This window comes from Anomaloglossus baeobatrachus, chromosome 6 (assembly GCF_048569485.1).
Source record: "Anomaloglossus baeobatrachus isolate aAnoBae1 chromosome 6, aAnoBae1.hap1, whole genome shotgun sequence".
NCBI classification, from domain to species: Eukaryota; Metazoa; Chordata; class Amphibia; order Anura; family Aromobatidae; genus Anomaloglossus; species Anomaloglossus baeobatrachus.
Window position 1 is genome coordinate 140,159,612 of NC_134358.1, and position 24,817 is coordinate 140,184,428.

A 24,817-nucleotide genomic window follows, 5' to 3' on the forward strand; every position below is an offset into this window, starting at 1 on the left:
GCGACCCTAGCGTTCTCATTTTTCGGGATCTATGGCTCAGTGACTGCTTATTTTTTGCATCTCTGGCTGCTATTTTTAATAGTACCATTTTTGCTCCGATGCTACATTTTATTGTCTGTTATTGAATTTTGCGCAAAATCTGCAGCAACCAAAAAACATTTTGTCGTTTGGAATTTTTTTGCTGCCATGCCGTTTATCAGATTAATTGATTTTATATTTTGATAGATCGGGCATTTCTGAACACGGCGATACGGTGTATCTTTTTTTTTTTTTTTAACCCTTTAATTTTCAATGGGGTGAATGATGGGTGATTTCAACTTTTTAGTTTTATTTTTTTTTTATTCTTCAAAACTATTTTTAAACTTTTTTTAATTTTATTTTAGTAGTACCACTAGGGAGCTATAAGGATCAGCAGTCTGATTGCTCATTCATTTCTTCTGATCCGAACAGCACCGCTCAGACCAGGAGAAATGATCATCTCTTGTAACCTGCAGTACTCAGCTGCTGGTTAAAGGACCTGAGTCATGTGAGCTACAAGAGTCATCACACGACCCTGTACTACCATGACAACCATGGGATCCACGTGACGTCCGGTGGGGGCCTGTGAGTATTCGATTACCGTGATCACCGTTAAAATGGCGCTGTCTCATCTTGACAGCGCCATTTAAGGGGTTAACAGGTACGGGTGGATAGCGATTCCACTCGTACCTGCGACGCACACATGTCAGCTGTACAAATCAGCTGACATGTGCGCGGATCCCAGTCTGCAGCCCACAGCAGCAGGTGGGGGTTAACACTATGGGGATTCTTTACTGTACGAGCAGTGAGACTATGGAACTCTCTGCCGCATGATGTTGTAATGAGTGATTCACTACTAACATTTAAGCAGAGCCTGGACGCCTTTCTTGAAAAATTTAATATTACCAGTTATGTATATTAGATTTTATGACAGGGTATTGATCCAGGGAACTAGTCTGATTGCCGTATGTGGAGTCAGGAAGGAAATTTTTTCCCCATTGGAACTTGTTTGCCACATTGGGGTTTTTTTGCCTTCCTCTGGATCAACATGTTAGGCTACGGGTTGAACTAGATGGACTTAGAGTCTCCCTTCAACCTTAAAAACTATGATACTATGATACTAAGACCGCAGGGACGTAATATTAACTTTATATTATACTCTAGCAAGGCACTACACTCTTCACCTAGTAAATTCACACTGATAACTACAAGTACATACACCGCTCGCTGACGTGATAATCAGTGGTGCTCTGTCATGATACAAAAACGTCAGTGAAAGTCTCAAGTCTCACCGCAGTTATTTCATAGCGAGCACTATATATCAAGTGAGGAGAGTATAGGCAAACAGCTACGGCCATGTCAGTAAATGTGAAACGGCTGTAACCTGTGGTTTGCATCTACTCTCCCCACCAGATTTTGATTTCTTGCTAGGATATAATAAAGAAGATCTTTCTTTGTCGCTCCATTGGGAGACCCAGACAATTGGGTGTATAGCTTCTGCCTCCGGAGGCCACACAAAGTATTACACTTTTAAAAAAGTGTAACCCCTCCCCTCTGCCTATACACCCTCCCGTGGATCATGGGCTCCTCAGTTTTATGCTTTGTGTGGAAGGAGGCACACATCCACTCATAGAAAAAAAAAAAAAAAAGATTTCTCATACATAGTATGACGGATGGAAGAAAAGAGGTCCCCTATGGGGTCCCCGGCATGCTCCCTTCTCACCCCACTATGTCGGCGGTGTTGTTAAGGTTGAGGTACCCATTGCGGGTACAAAGGTTGGAGCCACATGCCGTCTCCTTCACCAACCCTTTATGCGGCTCTGGGAGAAGTGGGAGCCTCACCGGTCATTCACCTGCTGAGACCGTGCTCCATCCGCAGCCCCTGGTGGAACCTGCTGGACCGGAGCGTTTTCATCCCCAGGGACCGGGCCCTGCACCTTCAAGGTACTCTGTGTCCCCATGGGGGGACGGTACGGGGAGAGAGGTCGCCTTTCTCCCCAGTAGCGCTGTCTGTTGTTTTTTCATCGGACTTCCGCGCCGGCCGTGCCTGCTTGTCGGGCACGGCCTTAAATTTAGTTCCCGGCTTCATCGCGGCCTAGTCGCGAAAAATCCCGCCCCCGGGCCTGCTTGTCAGGGGTAAGGGCGGGATTACCGACAGAGGGCTGGAGCATCTTTGCATGTCTCCCCTCCCCTCTCATTGACCACTATGGGGCCTCCAGATTCCCGCCTTTTGCCGGCGCCGCCCATGGCTCCACTCCCCCCTTGAGAGCTCCGGCGGCCATGTTTGGCATTCTGCCGGTGTATGCTGCAGCTGCACAGCTCTACAGCTCCGGGGGACCCGCGACAGGGAATCTGGAGGACACCAGCGGTTGGTAAGCCACACCGGTCACCCGGTGCTGGTTCCCCTAGGGTGCCGTGATATAAATATATATATTTATATATTATATATATTCGGAACGGCTGTATAACCCTTTCCCATATACCCTCAGTGGTCGCTCTCCTAAGGGACACTTATTGCTTACAGCATGTCGTCCACAAGGAGCAAAGCCCCTAAGGCACAGGTTTTTTTCGCAGCCTGTACCTCTTGTGGGGCTATGTTGCCTGCGGGATCCACCTACCCTCACTGTGATCAATGCTCGACTCCTGCCGCGCTTGCTCAGCCGGAGCCTAGGGCACTTGTGGGCCCCTCGGCTCATGTAGATCCCCCTGCTCCTCCTGAGCAGGCTGCAGGGACAGAGTCACCGTCATTGGCCTCTTTCGCTGAGAAACTCTGTCACATTCTCAATCCATTGCACAGTCTATGGACAAATGGTCATCTAAGCTCCTTGAGGCATTGCAGTCCAGACCGGGCTCTTCACAGGCCCCGGCCCCTGTTAGTTTGTCTCCTCCAGGGCCTTCTCGGTCCGCGCCGCAGCGCGCTTCCAGGATAGCCCCTAGGTCCCAGGCGGAGGACTCCTGCCCGGATCGCAGTCCCAGACTGGCTAAGCGGCCTCGCTGGGACTCTTCCCCGGCCTCCTCACGCTGCTCTGGATCTCAGCTTGAGGACTCTCAGGATGACGAGGCGGACATGGGAGCTCAGGGCTCTGACCCTGACTTCGCCCTCAACCTTGATACCCCTGAGGGGGACGCCTTAGTAAATGATATTATTTCGTCCATCAACCAGGTGTTGGATCTCTCTCCCCCACCTCCACCTGTAGAGGAGTCTGCTTCTCAGCAGGAGAAACACCAATTTCGATTCCCCAAACGTACGCGCAATACGTTCTTTGATCACTCTAACTTCAGGGACGTTGTCCAGAAGCCCAGAGCGGTCCCGGACAAGCGTTTTGCTAAAAGGCACTCTGACACGCGTTATCCCTTTCCACCTGAAGTCGTTAAGGGCTGGGCACACTCACCCAAGGTGGATCCGCCAGTCTTTAGATTGGCTGCTAGGTCCGTTGTGTCTGTTGCCGATGGCTCATCCCTGAAGGATGCCACTGACAGACAGATAGAGCTCTTGGTGAAGTCTATTTATGAGGCCACGGGCGCGTCTTTTGCCCCGGCCTTTGCGGCTGTGTGGGCTCTCCAAGCAATCTCGGCATGTCTGACTGAGATTAATGCTGTCACGCGGAATTCTGCTCCGCATGTGTCTTCCTTGACCTCTCAGTATAGAGTAAAGTCTGGCTCACTCAATACATTACTGGTGCCTCCGAGAAAAATTTAAATTAGTAGCAAAAGGTAACCCGGGCACACATTCTAGAAAAATGAAAGTCTGAAACAATGGTCTTTGAACTTCAGTTCGCTTGTTTTATTGATGCAAAGGACAAAAATATCTGACGTTTCGGCCTTCACATATAGGCCTTCCTCAGAGATGGTCTATGATACAGATTTATACAGAAAAAAAGCACACAATTAGTACATATACAAAATACATATGACATATATGTCTTATGATATGGAAAGCTCAATTGAGAAAATAATAATACTAAACTAAATGAGCTGGCATCGACAAGCATATGATCACTGATAATGGATTCTCATGGAAAATGTATACATAAAAATACAATATCACAATGCTCTTGTCACTGAAAACGTTTAATATCTAGAGAGAGGACCACCATAACTGTGATCAGAAACAGGGCTGTGGAGTCGGAGTCGGAGTCGTGGAGTCGGAGTCGGAGTCGGAGCTCATTTTGGTGGAGTCGGAGTCGGAGTCGGTATAAAATGCACCGACTCCGACTCCTAAAATATATAATAAATTGGGGACAGGAGTGCAATGCAGAATGTGCTGAATATTTTACTAAATAATAACATTTAGTATAATGCTTATATTTAAGTGAAAAATTTATTGTAGTACAATGTGAACATCAGACATTTAATTGTTTTTATGATACAATAATCAAGATATTTGGATAGAACATAAAATATTTATTGGAATACAACTTTAGAACACAAAAAACTAATAAATTGTAAATATGTAATATATATATATATATATATACACACACAGTGTATATACACACACAAGATATATATGTAATCTACTGTATATTACATAGTGTATTACATATTTACAATTTATTACAGTTTTTTGTGTTCTAAAGTTGTATTCCAATAAATATATTTTATGTTCTATCCAAATATCTTGATTATCGTATCATAAAAATTATTAAATGTCTGATGTTCACATACACATATTCATGTACTACAATAAATTTTTCACCTAACTAAGCAATATATGTCGGAGTCGGAGCCGGAGTCGGAGTCGGTGCAAGAGAATTTGAGGAGTCGGAGTCGAAGGTTTGGCTTACCGACTCCACAGCCCTGATCAGAAAGACATAAGACATACCTATATGGCTATGAAGGAAAATAATATTCGAGTAATTGCTCAAAAGGATGGAAACTTCATGATCTACACGATTGCCTAAAATAGACAAGTTAGAAAATACTAGAACCGGCTATGATGAAGAAAGAAAAAGGTAGCGTAGGGGACAAGGGGAATAGTTACCATGTGGCAGGGGAGAGAAAAAAAAGGGGTATAGGATGTGAAGAACATGGGAGAAAGAAAAAGGGGAATGAGAAGGAGAAGAGAAGAGAGACAAGTAAAGAGAAAGGACAGGAAGAGAAGAAAGAAAACAAGGGAAAAAGAAAGAGAGAAGAAGAGAAAAAAAGAGAAAAAAAGGGGGAGAGAGGCACTGTCTTCCACCACTGAAAGAAGAGTGACAACAATACCTTTGTATACATCAAAGAACCGGTAGGTCACACACAAGTGATATGGAGGTAGCTGACTGAAAAAATCAGTTTATGTAATACTATGGAAGGAAGGAAAAATTTGCAAGATATAATAGTTTGTTACTCAAGTATAGAGGGGTGAAGTGTAACTACTATAAATGTGTACAAACCTAATCAGGTAGTATGTGATAGAAGCAGGACTGCCACACTGACATGTGCCTTTCCACAAGTAACAGAACGTAGACTGGTAGCTAATGTGATCTACAGACATTTTTCTAGAATGTGTGCCCGGGTTACCTTTTGCTACTTCCTTGACCTCTCAGGCATCAGCATTTTCGTCCTACGCCATGAACGCCGTCCTGGACTCTGCTAGCCGTACGGCTGTGGCATCCGCTAACTCAGTGGCAGTCCGCAGGGCCATGTGGCTGCGCGAATGGAAAGCAGACTCTGCTTCCAAAAGGTTCTTAACTGGTTTGCCTTTTTCTGGCGAACGTTTGTTTGGCGAACGGTTGGATGAGATTATTAAGGAATCCTCGGGAAAGGACTCCTCCTTACCCCAGTCCATACCTAAGAGACCTCAGCAGAGAAAAATCCAATCAAGGTTTCGGTCCTTTCGTCCCTCCGCCAAGCCCCAATCCTCTTCGTCCAACCGGCCGGAGAAAGGCCATAGGAACTCCTATGCGTGGCGGTCCAAGACACGCCCCCCAAAAGGCCGCAGGAGGCACTGCCTCCAAGACGGCCTCCTCATGACTCTCGGCCTCATCTAGCCACATCCTCGGTCGGTGGCAGGCTCTCCCGCTTTGGCGACGCCTGGTGGCTACACGTTCAAGACCGATGGGTGAGAGACATTCTGTCTCATGGTTACAGGATAGAGTTCAGCTCTCGACCTACGGCTCGTTTTTTCAGAACCTCCCCACCCCCCGCACAGGCCGACGCACTTTTTCAGGCGGTGGACGCTCTAAAGATGGAAGGAGTTGTGATCTCCGTTCCCCTTCAGGAACGTGGTCGCGGATTTTACTCCAACTTGTTCGTGGTGCCAAAAAAGGACGGGTCATTCCGTCCCGTTCTGGACCTCAAGCTGCTCAACAGACATGTGAGAACCAGACGGTTTCGGATGGAATCTCTCAGCTCGGTCATCGCCTCGATGTCACAAGGAGACTTCCTAGCATCGATCGACATCAAGGATGCTTATCTCCATGTGCCGATCGCACCCGAACATCAACGTTTCCTGCGTTTCGCCATCGGGGACGAACACCTCCAGTTCGTCGCATTGCCCTTCGGCCTGGCGACAGCCCCACGGGTCTTCACCAAAGTCATGGCATCCGTCGTGGCGGTCCTGCACTCTCATGGGCACTCTGTGATCCCATACTTGGACGATCTCCTAGTCAGGGCCCCTTCTCGGGTGGCGTGTCAACGAAATCTTACCGTCACTCTGGCGACTCTCCAGCAGTTCGGGTGGATCATCAATTTCCCGAAATCCAAGTTGACGCCGACCCAATCACTGACTTACCTCGGTATGGAGTTTCATACCCTTCCAGCGTTAGTCAAGCTACCGCGGGACAAACAGCTTTCTCTGCAGGCGGGGGCGCAGTCACTTCTTCGGAGTCAGTCACACCCCTTAAGGTGCCTCATGCACTTCCTGGGGAAGATGGTTGCAGCTATGGAGGCAGTGCCGTTCGCGCAATTCCATCTACGGCCACTCCAATGGGACATTCTTCGCAAATGGGACAAGAGTTCGGCTTCCCTCGACAAGAACATCTCTCTTTCACTTGCAACCAAAACATCACTTCAGTGGTGGCTCCTACCCACATCTCTGTCTCGGGGAAAATCCTTCCGCCCCCCAACCTGGGCCGTGGTCACCACGGACGCGAGCCTGTCAGGTTGGGGAGCGGTTTTTCTCCACCACAGGGCTCAAGGAACCTGGACTCCAATAGAATCGTCCCTTCAGATCAATATTCTGGAGATAAGGGCAGTATATCTAGCCCTATTGGCTTTCCATCGGTGGCTGGAGAGCAGGCAGATCCGAATCCAGTCGGACAACGCCACTGCCGTCGCCTACATCAACCACCAAGGCGGCACTCGCAGTCGTCAAGCCTTCCAGGAAGTCGGGCGGATTCTGTAGTGGGTGGAAGTCACAGGCTCCACCATCTCCGCAGTTCACATCCCGGGCGTGGAAAACTGGGAAGAAGATTTTCTCAGTCGTCAGGGCATGGATGCGGGGGAATGGTCTCTTCACCCAGACGTGTTTCGAGAGATCTGTCGCCGCTGGGGAACGCCGGACGTCGATCTCATGGCGTCACGACACAACAACAAGGTCCCGGCCTTCATGGCACGGTCTCAGGATCACAGAGCTCTGGCAGCGGACGCTCTGGTCCAGGATTGGTCGCAGTTTCGACTGCCATATGTGTTTCCCCCTCTGGCGATGCTGCCCAGAGTAATACGCAAGATCCGGTCCGACTGCCGTCGCGCCATTCTCGTCGCTCCAGACTGGCCGAGGCGGTCGTGGTATCCGGATCTGTGGCATCTCACGGTGGGTCAACCGTGGGCGCTTCCAGACCGCCCAGACTTGCTGTCACAAGGGCCGTTTTTCCATCTGAATTCTGTGGCCCTCAACCTGACTGTGTGGCCATTGAGTCCTGGCTCCTAGCGTCTTCAGGGTTATTTCAGGATGTCATTGCCACCATGAGACAAGCCAGGAAGCCTACGTCCGCCAAAATCTATTACAGGTCTTGGCAAATCTTCTTATCCTGGTGCTCAGATAACGGTTTTCCTCCATGGCCGTTTGCTTTACCCACATTTCTTTCATTCCTACAATCTGGAATGGACAAGGGTTTGTCCCTCGGCTCTCTCAAGGGCCAAGTGTCGGCGCTCTCCGTGTTTTTTCAAAAGCGTCTGGCCAGGCTTCCGCAGGTCCGCACGTTCCTGCAGGGGGTTTGACACATGGTCCCACCTTACAAACGTCCGTTGGAACCTTGGCATCTTAACAGGGTTCTGACGGCTCTTCAAAAGCCGCCTTTTGAGCCGCTGCGGGATGTCTCTCTCTCCCGTCTTTCTCAGAAGGTGGCCTTCCTGGTGGCGGTCACATCACTTCGGAGAGTGTCTGAGCTTGCAGCGCTGTCATGCAAAGCCCCCTTCCTGGTTTTTCACCAGGATAAGGTGGTTCTGCGTCCTGTCCCGGAATTTCTCCCTAAGGTGGTATCCCCTTTTCATCTAAATCAGGATATGTCCTTGCCTTCCTTTTGCCCTAATCCAATTCACCAGTGTGAAAAGGATTTGCACTCTTTGGATCTAGTGAGAGCACTCCGGTTCTACGTGTCTCGCACGACGCCCCTGCGCCGTTCAGACGCGCTCTTTGTCCTTGTCGCTGGCCAGCGTAAGGGCTCTCAGGCCTCCAAGTCAACCTTGGCTCGGTGGATCAAGGAACCGATTCTCGAGGCCTACCGTTCTTCTGGGCTTCCACTTCCTTCAGGGTTGAAAGCCCATTCTACCAGAGCCGTAGGTGCGTCCTGGGCTTTGCGACACCGGGCGACGGCTCAGCAGGTGTGTCAGGCAGCTACGTGGTCTAGTCTGCACACTTTAACGAAGCACTATCAAGTGCATGCCTATGCTTCGGCAGACGCTAGTCTAGGTAGGCGAGTCCTCCAGGCGGCGGTTGCCCACCTGTAAGAGGGGGCCGTTTTCGGCTCCTTTTATTGAGGTATTCTTTTACCCACCCAGGGACTGCTCTTGGACGTCACAATTGTCTGGGTCTCCCAATGGAGCGACAAAGAAAAAGGGAATTTTGTTTACTTACCGTAAATTCCTTTTCTTCTAGCTCCTATTGGGAGACTCAGCACCCACCCCTGTGCCCTTCGGGCTGGTTGTTCTTTTGTGTACACATGTTGTTGATGTTGATTTGTTCTTATGGTTCATGGTCTTCAGTTCTCCGAACATCCTTCGGATTGAATTTACCCTAGACCAATTTATAAGTTTTCTCCTTCCTGCTTTTGCACCAAAACTGAGGAGCCCGTGATCCACGGGAGGGTGTATAGGCAGAGGGGAGGGGTTACACTTTTTTAAAAGTGTAATACTTTGTGTGGCCTCCGGAGGCAGAAGCTATACACCCAATTGTCTGGGTCTCCCAATAGGAGCTAGAAGAAAAGGAATTTACGGTAAGTAAACAAAGTTCCCTTTTTCCATGATGTGGTGAGTGCCGTCAATTTCACTTTTACTACTTGGTACTATATATTACACTGTTGATATTCGGCAAGCTGAACTTCTTCCCAGAAGTTTGCCCTGGGGTGGACAACCCCTTTAAAATGTAGCAGCCTGAATTTTTTTCTAGATCCATGCCAAAATTATTAGGTCATGCATTTAACGGTTTCTCTTTCTGTTTTTGTCTTTTTAGACATTGCAACAAAAAGAAGAGGAAAATAAGCGATTAAATCAGAGACTGGTGAGAATTAACACTTAAAAGGGCCGTGCCTTTTTTTTTGGCGGTGTAATGTGTTTACTTCGACATGATGATGATGGGGCCTAAAATTGTCACAATGTCTCCGTACATTTTACTCACATGCATGGGATACTTCTCTATATCACAAAGACAAACAGAACCGCATCATACTAAAGCGGAAGCGCATTATCAAAGCCCTTCCCAGGTATAATACCAACAACACAGGAATCCCCCTGACTTTCCTATTTCTCCTAATTTTAAAGGAAAACATTTCAGCAATGATTTGACCTCAGGTAATTACTTGTAACACACGTTCCATATTTACTAATAAGGCTAGGTTCACTTTCCGTTAAAATGTATCAGTCACAATCCGCGGCTATGGTAAACAACGGCATCCGTTTAGCGGATTCCGTTGGGTCCCATAGACTTGTATTAGTGGCGGATTGCGACGGATGTCCTTGCGTTGCATCCACTGCGCCGCGGTCAGACGTTTTTTGACTGACCGCCGGGCGGGAGCAACGCAGAATGTAACGTTTTTCTGGCCGTCAAAATTAACGCGCCGCGCAGGAATCCGTCGCCATCCGTAAAGCTTGTAATGGATGTCTATGGTGCTGGATTCCGTCATGCTCTACTGAGCATGCCCAGCAGGTTTGGCACACCCACTGGGCTGTCCCAAACACAAACGGATCATGACTGATCCGTCAAAAAACGGACGCACAGCGGATGTAACGGACGTTGCGTTAGTTGACATCTAAAAAACAACTGATCCGTTGCTGACGGACCTGACAGATTTAAAACAATGGAAATGTGAACCTAGCCTAAGACTTGCTGTGAAGGCAAAGCAGTCCAATGATTTGTGGCCAGTGCCACTAGTGCATACAGTGTTTTCTCAAGTCTGGATAGATTTGCTGTGCTTCTTTATGTATTCACAGCTTTGTCTGGTAAAATATTCATCTTTATTGTAAAAAATGTTCTGCACATAAGTGTATAATATACCTGTAGGCTATATCTACAGTTTTCAGTTCTTTCTTAGCTAGCGTGCATAGACAAGCAGCTTTGATCTCTCCTATACATAAAAACTGAACTATTCATGCTTCTTTGTTTATTTAGCACATGTTAAGATGCAACAGCAGCATGAAGCAGAATTGCCGCAGTACTGAGCTGTGTGGATGTGACTCCAGATCTGGGATAATATTAGTCACTCACTAATTGCAGTCTCATTTGTCTGACTTATTGGATCCAAAATATCAGTGTTTTCACCTGAAATGCGACATTAAACACTTTGAAAAGTCTCAAAACATTTTTGTGCAACAGAGTTGCACCTTTAGTGCTTATTTCCATCTGCGATTTTCTGATTCAAGTGCGATCTGAGAAAAAAATCGGATTGCACTCGCAGCAGTGTTAATGATGCAGTTTCATTTGTCCTGTTTATTCTCCACACGCATGCTGCGTTTTGTACTGAGTCTCAGCTTTCGTACCCCCATGCAAGCCTATGGTAGCGAGAAAAAAATCGCACTACGGATGGCATACGATGGTACATCTGATTAAATCAGCCATCAAGTGAGGAAAAACATGCGGCCTCAATGCATGAGCCCTCATCAAATGCAGGGACATGTCCGATGATGTAACTATACGTCATCGACGGGAAGCGGTTAAGTGGCTTGCGCTCCTAATGAATTCAACAAATCGTATTCCTCCATGCCCCTCGCTAAGATTGGTGAGCCCAACATCAAAACACCAGTCTAATTGAATTGAGGCCTTCGTGTTCTCTTAGGCTATGTGCGCACGTTTGCGCTCTGCACCGCACACAAAAGGTCCGCTTCAGAGCGCAGCTGAAAAGCTCCGTTCTGAAGCGCATGGTGCCTGCAGAATTCGTGCACTCTGCATGCTGCCTCTCCGTATAGACAGCATGCAAAGCGCACGAGAGAAGTGACATGTCACTTCTTAGAACGCACGCTTCAGGCAGAAGCCGAATTGCTGCGTTCTAATATGCCACGTGCGCACGTCTCATGCACAATCTTCATAGATTGTGCTGGGGACGCAGGACGCATGCAGTTACGCTGTGGTGCAGAACGCAGCGTAACTGCATGCAATACGCACACGTGCGCACATAGCCTAACTCTGCTCCTTCCTACTCGTGGCATATAATAGCAGGTGTAACCTGACTCCTCACTTTGCTGGCAGGCTCACTAGCTTGTACCAAGACCGATTTGAGCTGTTTTTTTTTTCAGCGTTTATAATGAATTGATAAGGCAGGGGTGTGAGGTGAAGTGGCTTATAAGTGAAGAAAGAAATATATCTCTGTAATGATATATTACAAAGTTTCTTCTATTCACTTGTACTATTAATATATACAGAGTTTGTTAAAAAATCAAGTCACATTTTGGTATCGGATCTCCAATGATGGTTACTTTTTTCTTTCTGGAACCCCAGGTTGTTGGAAATCTTACAATGTTTCTGACTCTTCTCATATCACACACTGCTTTTCTCTCCTTCCTGCTATCTCAGCATACTTTTTTTTTTATCATATAATCTGTTTTCAATCTTGAATCGCTTCATATTTGTGATGAAGCCTATTTTATTATAACAGCAACGCATATTTATCTTCCATTTTCTGCTGGCTAAAGGATGGAATGTAAAATATTTTGATCCTGTACTAATATGATATATTCAATTACAAGCACTTTTGACCCAGAGATGAGGTTTTTTTTTTTTTTTATTGGTGTGAAATATTCTTTGTAAATTATCCAGCAATGGATAGAAGCATTATGTTTTATACCAGTGAATCCATAACTTCTATGTTATACCAGAAAGCATTAAAAAAAGTAATATATTCCAGGCCTGTAGTACCTGTCAGGGTTTCTAAACAAATTATATGTGCTTCTAAAATAGTTCTTCATATGTAAGTAAGACAGTCTTATATGGTGACCGGGTCAAGGTATGCTACATTACTCATGTTGCTGACTGCCGTGTGTATCACACTACTCGGCATTTGCCTTTTCACAGACACATGGCTAGTGCAATGTGGGGTAAAAGAATGCAAAAACTACATTAACCAGCAAGAATGAAAATTATCACTTTCCATAGATTATATGGAACAGTAGGCTAGTAATTTTAATTCCACATTGGATAGTCCTTTTTTTGGGAAGCCTAGACATTAGAACGTTTTTTCCACTGTGAATTTTGTCACAAATCCTCTCCTATTATTACTTAACAATCTACAAATAAGAAACTAATAAGTATAGAGGTTTTCCTAGCGTCTTAATGTATCAAGTCCCTACTATATAAGGGGAACTTTCCAGCCCCATAAATGTTTTCACAAATAGCGGGCAGTCATATAAAATAACAATAGATGGAAAACTTGCCTTACAGTTCCCACGACTAAGCCAACCATCCCCTACACTTGGGAAATTTTGGGTCCCATGCCGTATCGTGTTGCTATCATAGATTGAAATCCAAGTCATCTGCAACTACAGCCTGTCTACATTTTTCTATTTTTTGTTTATTAAGGCTGTGACAACTCAGATTTTTTTTATTTGTAGCACTATTAAGTTAAGTTTACCTGTTGTAAACCAGCTGCTGCCAATGCAGTCCATTGAATTGCATGCAGTCTTCAGGATAGCAAGCATCTTTTGCTTAATAGTTAAAATAAATCAATAACACTCTGAAAAATCTAAGTTTGTCCTAGGCCTTACAGCCAAATTGTGGCTCTAAAATATTCATACGTCGGCAAGTTGACTGATCACTCGTCCCATCAGCCTAAGGCATTTTTAATTAGAGCTGGTTCTTGCCTGCCCTTATGTCTAGGCTTTCAGCCCAGGTTGAGGCATAAAAGGTTAGATTCCCAACAAAGGGATACACCTTGTCGCTGGCTGTTAAGCTGTCATGAATCGGCCAATTTGTGTTGTATCTTGATTTTTTTTTAACATATATTCTTTAACAGTAATTTAGTTCTAAATTCATCTACTCAATGTTTGCATATTATAGTATTTCAGTGCAGCTGTATTTTCTTGGTTATACCTTTTTAATGGGGGTGGGAGAGCAGTGGAGACGTGAGGAGCAGAGGGAGAAAACAAGCTAAGAAAAATTGTACTGAGCTTTCTAGCAAGTCTTTTATCTCACCACAGAGCTGGATTCATCGGACAGTAGTGCCATTTAATTTCATCCATGCTGCTACTGTATTTGTGCTAAGTAAGGAATGAAGAGCAGGACTCCCTCTCTGTGCTGTGCTCTGTATGGGAGATATCATAGCGGAGAAAAAAACTGGTGAAATGGCAGGCTAATAGTCATACTACATGCAGGAATACTGTTATTCCTAATACACACAGAAAGGACAGCTCATTCTGAAAGTCCCTGGTAACCATTGTTACCCTTGAAGTATCCCGCTACCCTGCATGTTCCTAAAATGCTTACAACAGATTATATACAGTCTTGTAGGATCAGGTCAAAATGCCTCTCTCAGACTTAACAAATTACTACTGGGCCAGGACCTTGGTCCAACTGAATATCTGATGGATCCTGTACAGTATAGCAGATGCATAAATATTGAGCAGGATCTCTTTGGCTACCCATTGGTCTCACGTATGGAAACTTAAGATACCCCCCTCTCCAATTATTTATCTGGTCTCCCAGTCTGATTATGCAAATTGTGATGTGGAAGCAATCTATGTCAACGTCAGGATCAGACTGTTCAGCATTTCCAACCTTCTTTGCATCGATGTTTGGTTTCTCCTTAAGTAGGGTTTCTTATAAGCTTAGTCGTGCAACTTGAGTTTTCTTTCAATCCCGCAAATGGTATCTGTTTTTGCTTTAAGGAGAAATAAATATGTCACTGCTGCTGTCAAAACATATTTGTGGTCTTGACCTCTTGTAGAAATGTACTGATCTCTGTTCCCATGATCTTCTTTTAAAAAAAAAAAAAAAAAAAGCCTGTTGGTCACATTGATTCATGAGTTATTATATAAAGCAGCACACGCCTGATATTGAACATTATAGAGATGGAGGGGAAATATTATTCACAGTACTGTGCCCATGTCATGTCAGCTCTAATTATTATTATTAAGTTTAATGCTTTTATTTTTTCAATATTCCATATCACGATCTATATTAAAAAAAATCCAAAATGTAGCAATTTTCTCACTAACAACTAAGCCTTATACTAGACTCAGGCTTTTTATTCTGTACAGATGACTTTTTACCAGCCTCATTATCTTCACAGACAGGATTTCAATGAAAGGTAGCACCTCTGTACACAGTAACTGATATACGATCCACCATTCACAATAGCCTTTGCACAAATTAGATTGTGCTCAGATAAAACTTCCATACAAACAAATTGGGTCTATTTCTGCTAATGTTGAAGTGAAGAACAGGAACAAGGAGCCTAACATAAGAGTTTGCTGAGAATAGAAAAAAAATAACTAAATACATGTGTGGTCAATATAAAGAACTGGCACATGACTTATTTCTTCCAAAGACAATACTAAGGACCAGGGGGCACTCACTGCGAGTGGAAGAAAAGCGATTCCGACAGCTAAATAGGAAAGGGTTCTTTACAGTTAGAGCGGTCAGACTGTGGAATGTACTACCACAAGAGGTAGTAATGGCAGATACTATAACAGCTTTTAAAAAAGAGCTGGATGATTTCCTCAGTACACACAACATTGTTGGTTATAAATGATTTAAGGCTGCTTTACACGTAGCAACATCACTCAAGCAATCTCGTTGGGGTCACAGAATTTGTGACGCACATCTGGTCGCTTTAGTGATGCCGTTGCGTGTGACACCTTTGAGCGATTTTGCATCGTTTCAAAAACGTGCAAAATCGCTCATCGGTGACATGGGGGTCCATTCTCTAATATCGTTGCTGCAGCAGTAAAGAAGTTGTTCCTCGTTCCTGCGGCAGCACACATCGCTCCGTGTGACACCGCAGGAACGAGGAACCTCATCTTAACTGCGTCCTGCCAGCAATGAGGAAGGAAGGAGGTGGGCAGGATGTTCATCCCGCTCATCTCCGCCCCTCCGTTTCGATTGGGCGGTGGTTCAGTGACGCAGCCGTGACGTCGCTGTGACGCTGAACGAACCCCTCCTTAGAATGAAGGCAGTTCGCCAGTCACAGCGACGTCGCAGGGTAGGTAAGTACGTGTGATGGGTCTGGACGATGTTGTGCCCCACGGGCAGCGATTTGCCCATGTCGCACAACCGATGAGGGCGGGTACCCACGCTAGCGATATCGGTCACGATATCGCAGCGTGTAAAGCGGCTTTTAGTGACCAAATGTAGAACTGGTGGAGGAAGGTTGAACTAGATGGACCTAGGTCTTTTTTCAACCTAAGTAACTATGTAAAGGAATTGACCTAAAATCCTAAATACGTTTAATTAGCAAATCACAATAGTTTTTTCTAAGGATGTAATCGATATAGAATTGAAATGGCCGCTGTCCTTTTACACTGACGAGACATGAGCCTGTGAGCATGTGCAGCAGGAAGCTCCGGCACTGTGACCTGGAGACACTGATATTGTTATTCGGAAAGGCAGGGCACACAGAATTTTAAGTGGCCTCTTCTTCTCAGCACCTCTGTATCTCCAGAAGTATTAGCGAGACACCTCTTCCTACAGATGAATGGAGAGGGTGGAGGTTCCAACTGCACAGGCTCCTATCCTAACATTTTGGTACAGGTCTCTGTCAGTTTAAAAGAGACAGTGGCCATTTTCATTTTATAGGGATTCCCACCCTAGACATTTCATTTGGTTAATATTTTCTATTCCCGGTGAACCTCCTTATAGCGTAACCCTCATTTCTTTATCGTTCCTTTGGGAGACCCAGACCATGGGTGTTTAGCTTCTGCCTCCGGAGGACACACAAAGTACTACACTTAAAAGTGTAGCTCCTCCCTCTGAGCTTATACACCCCCTGGTAGCCAGTCCTAGCCAGTTTATTGCTTTGTGTCAGGAGGCATACATGCACACATGCATTCTCATCTGATTTGTTTGACTTTTGGAAAGAGTTTGAAGAAAAGCGGGTCCATGTCTGGACTCCCAGCATGTCCCTTCTCACCCCACTGTGTCGGCGGTGTTGTTAAGGTTGATTTACAAGGCTGCAGCCTTACATGCCGCCCTCCTTCACCATCCCTTCTGGGCTCTGGCTTGAAGTGGGAGCCAGCACGGTCTCCATGCCTGGCAGGAGTCCGGTCTCCATCCACAGCCCCTTGAGGATTCTGTTGGACCGGAGCACTCATCCCCAGGGACATGGCCCTGCGTCTCAGCAGCTAAGTACCTGAGACGTTTATGTTGGGGGACCCGGTTCTTTATTGTAAGGGGAGAGTATGCTGTATGTGATGGTTTTAACTTTTCCGGCGGATTCTCTAGCTTTTGCCTGAGAACCGCGCCGATGGTGTCTGCTTGTCGGCCTCGCCGCTTAAAGGAGTTGTCCGACATTAGCTTAACAAAAATTTTTGAGTTTATCTGTGCTGTATTGTCATATAAATCACACCTACATTATTTTCTGTTTTCTAACTTTTGTTCCTCTTGAATTATACCTTTATTCTCTGCAGCTTCTTGTTTACATTCAGATCCAGCAAACATGACCACTTCCTGTGCAAAACCTCAGTCAGAGCTGTCACAGCCCCTCCCCAGTGTCCAACCCCTCCCCAGTGTCCAGCCTCGCCCCCTGCCCGCCCCCTGCACACACAGTCCCTGTCAGTATATTCTTCCCCAGCACCTGACCTGGTATCACTACAGCATTGCAAATAACAGCCTCACATCGGGGTCTGCACCGCACACATATGTCTCTGCACACGCATGGCTCTGCACCGTACACATGGCTCTGCACCGTACACATGGCTCTGCACCGTACACATGGCTCTGCACCGTACACATGGCTCTGCACCGTACACATGGCTCTGCACCGTACACATGGCTCTGCACACGCATGGCTCTGCACCGTACACATGGCTCTGCACCGTACACATGGCTCTGCACCGTACACATGGCTCTGCACACGCATGGCTCTGCACCGTACACATGGCTCTGCACTGTACACATGGCTCTGCACACGCATGGCTCTGCACCGTACACATGGCTCTGCACCGTACACATGGCTCTGCACCGTACACATGGCTCTGCACCGTACACACATGGCTCTGCACCGTACACATGGCTCTGCACACGCATGGCTCTGCACCGTACACATGGCTCTGCACCGTACACATGGCTCTGCACATGCATGGCTCTGCACCGTACACATGGCTCTGCACCGTACACATGGCTCTGCACCGTACACATGGCTCTGCACATGCATGGCTCTGCACCGTACACATGGCTCTGCACCATACACACATGGCTCTGCACCGTACACATGGCTCTGCACACGCATGGCTCTGCACTGTACACGCACACACATGGCTCTGCACACGCACACACATGGCTTTGCACCGTACACATGGCTCTGCACACGCATGGCTCTGCACTGTACACGCACACACATGGCTCTGCACACGCACACACATGGCTTTGCACCGTACACATGGCTCTGCACACGCATGGCTCTGCACTGTACATGCACACACATGGCTCTGCACCGTACACACATGGCTCTGCACTGTACACATGGCTCTGCACCGTACACATGGCTCTGCACATGCATGGCTCTGCACCGTACACACATGGCTCTGCACCGTACACACATGGCTCTGCACACGCATGGCTCTGCACTGTACACGCACACACATGGCTCTGCACACGCACACACATGGCTTTGCACCGTACACATGGCTCTGCACACGCATGGCTCTGCATTGTACACGCACACACATGGCTCTGCACATGCATGGCTCTGCACCGTACACATGGCTCTGCACCGTACACACATGGCTCTGCACCGTACACATGGCTCTGCACACGCATGGCTCTGCACTGTACACGCACACACATGGCTTTGCACCGTACACATGGCTCTGCACACGCATGGCTCTGCACTGTACACGCACACACATGGCTCTGCACACGCACACACATGGCTTTGCACCGTACACATGGCTCTGCACACGCATGGCTCTGCACTGTACACGCACACACATGGCTCTGCACCGTACACACATGGCTCTGCACCGTACACATGGCTCTGCACCGTACACACATGGCTCTGCACCGTACACATGGCTCTGCACACGCATGGCTCTGCACCGTACACATGGCTCTGCACCGTACACATGGCTCTGCACACACATGGCTCTGCACCGTACACACATGGCTCTGCACCGTACACATGGCTCTGCACACGCATGGCTCTGCACCGTACACATGGCTCTGCACCGTACACATGGCTCTGCACCGTACACATGGCTCTGCACCGTACACACATGGCTCTGCACCGTACACATGGCTCTGCACCGTACACATGGCTCTGCACATGCATGGCTCTGCACCGCACACGCATGGCTCTGCACTGTACACGCACACACATGGCTCTGCACACACATGGCTCTGCAACCCCCCCATCCCCATCGGGAACACATGTGGAGTACATACTCACCCGTCCTCGGTCCCCGCCGCTCCTGCACGTTCGTCCGCTGTCTGTGCTCTCTTCAGCACAGTAGTGACGTCACCGCTGTGCTGCAGAGCGCACAGACAGCGGGAGGGACAGTGACTTCTCATCAGCACATTCAAATGTACCGGCATCGGTGATCTGTGATGCCGGTACATTTGAATGTGCGATCCTGGGCAGGGGGACCGGTGCTGGAGCTGACACTACGGCAGCTGCCGCCAGGCCCCGCCCCCAAATCACGGACCCCACAGCAGTGCAGGGGGAGGTTACTGGAGGTGCAGGGGAATGTGTGGGAGGGTGCAGGGAAGGGGGGCGGTGACTCCTCACACTGTAGTCGCCCAGCAGGGAGGTGACATGCTGCTCCACATTTGCATGTCAACATGGCCCTGCCCATGTAGACGTGCAAAGACCGGAAGCAGCAAAATCGCGGCAGGAGCGGTCACATGACCGCTCTGAGCCGGGGGTAGGGGGCTGACAGCGGGGCAGGTAAGTGGTCTCTATCTACTTACCTGCCCCAATGTAGCCCAATAGGGAAATAAAAAAAAAAAGTCAAAGAAGCCGGATAACCCCTTTAAATTTAGGCCCCGGCTTCGCCGGAGGCCTAGTTTCATTTTCCTGCCCTCGCATGTCACTCATGCAGAGTGACAGGTTCGGCTCCTCCCGGCGGCCGTTCTACACAGGGGAGGGACACTCCCCACTGCTGGGGCGTCCCTCCTTCCCTGCAGGTCTCTATAGTCCTCTAGTTCCCGCTCTTTTATAGGAACGCCCCCTAGTCATTTCTCAGGCAGAGTTCACTCTGCTCTAGGACATCCTGCATTCTGCATCTCTGCTGAGGTGCTGAGACTGGGGTACCGGGCTTCGGGATCTGGAGGGCACACAACACCGCGCTCAGCGGTCTGGTAAGCCACAGCCGGTCTCCGGTTGTGGACCTCTGTATACCAGCAGCATGTCTCACACAAGGAGCAAGGCTCCAAAGCTTTATTCTGCATGCACTGCATGTAAGCTCCTGCTGCCTGAGCCGAGCATTTATCCACACTGTGATGGTTGCTCTAACTTGGTGGTGCCACAGCCTGGAGTCTCACCCCCAGTGGTCTCTCAGGCTGCTGCTGCACCTGTGATTGAACCCCCGGCCTGGGTAGAGTCCTTTTCTAGGTCCATATCCCAGTCATTTGCTGAGTCCATGGGACTTTTGTCCAGGACTTTGATGAATATGCATCAGCCCCCCTCACAGGGTGCCTCTAATACTCTTGACAGAGGACTCCTATCCTCTGACCTCCGTCCATCAGAGCTCACGGAGGATTCATCATCTGATCCCAGACCCCGTCCTTCTAAGAGAAGGCGCAGGGTTTCCTCCCCCTCCCCATCCCACGGCTCTGTCTCAAGAGCTGACTCTCAAGATGAGGAGGATGCCCTCACTGGGGGCTCGGAGGCTATGTATCCCATCGATTTCTCTGAGGGTGACTCAGATCTTAGTGATTTGATTGCTTCTATTAATTCTGTGCTGGATCTCAATCCGCCAGTGTCAGAGGAGCAACTCTCTTTGGCAGAAAAACATCAGTTTACCTCGCCTAAGAGAGTGAAGAGTGTGTTCTTTAACCACTCCAGTTTTCAGACCGCTGTGACCAAACCCAGGGCCTGCCCTGACAAACGCTTTCCAAAGCGTGGTTCTGATGACCGGTTTCCATTTCCACCTGAGGTGGTCAAGGAGTGGTTTCACTCCCCAAAGGTAGACCCTCCGGTGTCTAGGCTATCAGCCCGGACCGTTGTGTCGGTGGCTGACTGCACCTCACTTAAGGATTCCACTGACCGTCAGATTGACCTTCTGGCCAAATCTGTGTATGAAGCTGCGGGGGCCGCGTTTTCCCCGTCTTTTGCAGCAGTGTGGGCTCTCAAAGCCATCTCTGCTTCTCTAGAGGAGATGCATTCCCTCACCAAGGAATCTATGCCTGAGATGGTTACCTTAACTGCTCAGGCTTCAGCCTTTTCATCTTATGCCATGTCTGCCATGCTAGAGGCTGCTCACCGCACTGCGGTGTCTTCAGCTAATTCTCTTGTTATCCGCAGGATTTTGTGGCTTCGAGAGTGGAAGGCAGATGCTTCTTCCAAGAAGTTTCTTGCTGGGCTCCCTTTTGCTGGTTCACGGCTGTTTGGTGAACAGCTGGATGAAATCATTAAAGAAGCTACTGGCGGGAAGAGTACTTCCATGCCACAAACCAAGACCAGGAAACCCGCCCAGGGTAGAAATCAATCGAGGTTTCGTTCCTTTCGTTCCTCCAACTGGTCATCCTCTAAGCCTTCCGCCTCGTCCGCTAACTCAGCCAAGGATCAGAAATCAACTGGCGCCCAAAAGCGCGTCCGCAGAAGACCGCAGGAGGTTCTGCCACTAAGGCAGCTTCCTCATGACTCTCGGCCCGCTCCAGCCACGTCCTTAGTCGGTGGCAGGCTCTCCCACTTTGGCGACGCTTGGTTAAAGCAAGTCTCCGATCAGTGGGTGAGAGACATCATATCTCACGGCTACAGGATAGAATTCTCTTCCAGCCCTCCAAACAGATTTTTTCTCTCTACTCCCCCCTGCTCCAAGGCCGCCGCCTTCTCGCAGGCCGTGGCGTCCTTGCAGGCAAACGGAGTGATTGTCCCAGTTCCCACTCAGGAACGGTTCAGAGGTTTTTACTCAAATCTCTTCCTAGTTCCAAAAAAGGATGGTACCTTCCGGCCCATCCTGGATCTCAAGCTTCTCAACAAGCATGTCCGGGTGCGGCATTTTCGCATGGAGTCTCTGCGATCAGTCATTGCCTCTATGACCCAAGGGGAGTTCCTGGCGTCCATCGACATCAGAGATGCCTATCTACATGTGCCAATCGCAGTGTCACATCAGTGTTGGTTACGTTTTGCGATAGGAGAGGATCATTTCCAATTCGTGGCTCTCCCCTTTGGGTTAGCCACGGCCCCTCGGGTGTTCACCAAGGTCATGGCGGCAGTGATTGCGGTCCTGCACCTCCAGGGGTTAGCAGTGCTTCCTTATCTGGATGACCTTCTGGTCAAGGGTACATCCAGCGCAGACTGTCAGCGGAGTGTTTCGCTCACTCTCACCACCCTAGCCCAATTCGGGTGGATTGTCAATCTTCCCAAATCCACTCTGACTCTGACCCAGAGTCTCACGTACCTAGGGATGCAGTTCGAGACTTTGCCGGCACTTCTGAAGTTGCCCTTAATCAAACAGCAGTCTCTCCGGCTAGCGGTGCGCTCTCTCCTGAGGCCCCGCCGTTATTCCCTCAGGCGCCTGATGCAGGTGCTGGGTCAAATGGTGGCCTCCATGGAGGCGGTTCCCTTTGCCCAGTTCCATCTGCGTCCTCTGCAGCTGGACATTCTCCGCTGTTGGGACAAGCAGCCTTCCTCCTTACAGAGGTTAGTGGCTCTGTCGCCACGGACCAGGAGCTCTCTTCAGTGGTGGCTTCGACCCCTCTCCCTGTCCCAAGGGCGCTCCTTCCTGACTCCGTCCTGGGTGATTCTCACCACGGATGCCAGCCTTTCCGGCTGGGGAGCGGTACATCTCCACCACAGAGCACAGGGCACTTGGACTCTGTCCGAGTCAGCCCTTTCAATCAATGTGCTGGAAACCAGAGCTGTGTGTCTCCTAGCCTTTCACCACCTGTTGGCGGGCAGGCATATTCGTGTCCAGTCAGACAACGCGACAGCGGTTGCCTACATCAATCACCAAGGCGGGACACGCAGCTGCCTGGCAATGTTGGAGGTCCAACGCATTCTTCAATGGGCGGAGGACTCCAAGTCCACCATATCCGCAGTCCACATCCCTGGCGTAGAAAACTGGGAGGCAGATTATCTCAGCCGTCAATCCGTGGACGGTGGCGAGTGGTCCCTGCACCCGGCAGTGTTTCAGTCAATCTGCCGCAAGTGGGGCACTCCGGACGTGGACCTAATGGCATCCCGTCACAACAACAAGGTTCCGGTTTACGTGGCTCGCTCCCACGATCCTCAGGCCTTCGCCGCGGACGCTCTTGTTCAAGACTAGTCCCAGTTTCGTCTGTCCTACGTGTTTCCCCCTCTAGCTCTCTTGCCCAGAGTCCTGCGCAAGATCAGAATGGAGGGCCGTCGAGTCATCCTCATTGCACCGGACTGGCCCAGGCGAGCTTGGTATCCGGACCTGCTCCAACTGTCCGTGGAGATGCCGTGGCATCTTCCGGACCGTCCAGACCTGCTCTCGCAAGGTCCGTTTTTCCGCCCGAATTCTGCGGCACTCAAATTGATGGCGTGGCTCTTGAGTCCTGGATTTTGACGGCTTCTGGTATTCCTCCTGAAGTCATCTCCACTATGACTCGGGCCCGTAAGTCTTCCTCTGTCAAGATCTATCACAGGACTTGGAAAATTTTCCTGTCCTGGTGTCGCTCTTCCGGCCATTCTCCTTGGCCATTCTCGTTGCCGACCCTTCTGTCTTTTTTACAGTCCGGTCTGCAGCTAGGACTGTCCCTCATCTCTCTCAAGGGACAAGTCTCAGCTCTATCAGTGCTGTTCCAGCGGCGTCTCGCCCGGCTGGCTCAGGTCCGCACCTTCATGCAAGGTGCGTCTCACATCATTCCGCCTTATCGGCAGCCCTTGGATCCCTGGGACCTTTTAACTTGGTCCTCACGGTATTGCAGAAACCCCCTGTCGAGCCCCTTAGGGAGGTTTCTTTGTATCGTCTTTCTCAAAAGGTGGCCTTTCTAGTTGCCATAACTTCTCTCAGGAGAGTCTCTGATTTGGCTGCGCTCTCCTCGGAGTCACCTTTTTTGTTTTTTCACCAAGACAAGGTAGTTCTCTGTCCGACCACGGACTTTCTTCCTAAGGTGGTCTCTCCCTTCCACCTTAACCAGGATATTTCCTTGCCTTCTTTCTGTCCAGCCCCTGTTCATCGCTTTGAGAAAGCGCTGCATGCTCTAGATCTGGTGCGTGCTCTCCGGATTTATGTGTCTCGCACCGCTGCGCTTAGGCGGTGCACCTCTCTTTTTGTGCTAACCACAGGGCGGCGCAAGGGTCTCTCTGCTTCTAAGCCGACCTTGGCCCGTTGGATTAGATCGACCATTTCGGACGCCTACCAGAGTACTCAGGTGCCTCCCCCGCCGGGGATCAAAGCACACTCGACCAGAGCTGTCGGTGTTTCTTGGGCTTTTAGGCACCAGGCTACGGCTCAACAAGTCTGTCAGGCTGCCACTTGGACTAGCCTGCATACCTTTTAGAAGCCACTACCAAGTGCATGCTCATGCTTCGGCAGATGCGAGCTTGGGCAGACGCATCCTTCAGGCGGCTGTCGCCCACTTGTGAAGTTAGGCTCCGCCTACTTCTTAGTTTTTCTGTTTATTCACACCCAGGGACAGCTTTGGAACGTCTCATGGTATGGGTCTCCCAAAGGAACGATAAAGAAAAAGAGAATTTTGTTGCTTACAGTAAATTCTTTTTCTTATAGTTCCGTATTGGGAGACCCAGCTCCCTCCCTGTTGCCTGTTGGCAATTTTCTTGTTCCGTGTGTTATCACCGGCTGTTGTCGTGGACAGAGTCTCCGGTTGTTCCGGTTCTTACTCGGTTCTACTTGTGGGTGGCTATTCTCCTTCAGCTTTTGCACT

At 48.7% G+C, this 24,817-nt stretch overlaps 1 protein-coding gene across 2 annotated transcripts in view; it reads left to right on the top strand.

Moving 5' to 3' along the window:
• The window catches only part of RB1CC1 (RB1 inducible coiled-coil 1), a 261,745-nt gene that overhangs the window by 194,042 nt on the left and 42,886 nt on the right, over positions 1–24,817 (top strand). For both annotated transcript variants that reach the window (XM_075353273.1, XM_075353274.1), the window contains exon 19: positions 9,614–9,661. In XM_075353273.1, coding sequence (XP_075209388.1) covers positions 9,614–9,661 — 48 coding nt within the window. The remainder of the gene's footprint in view (positions 1–9,613; positions 9,662–24,817) is intronic.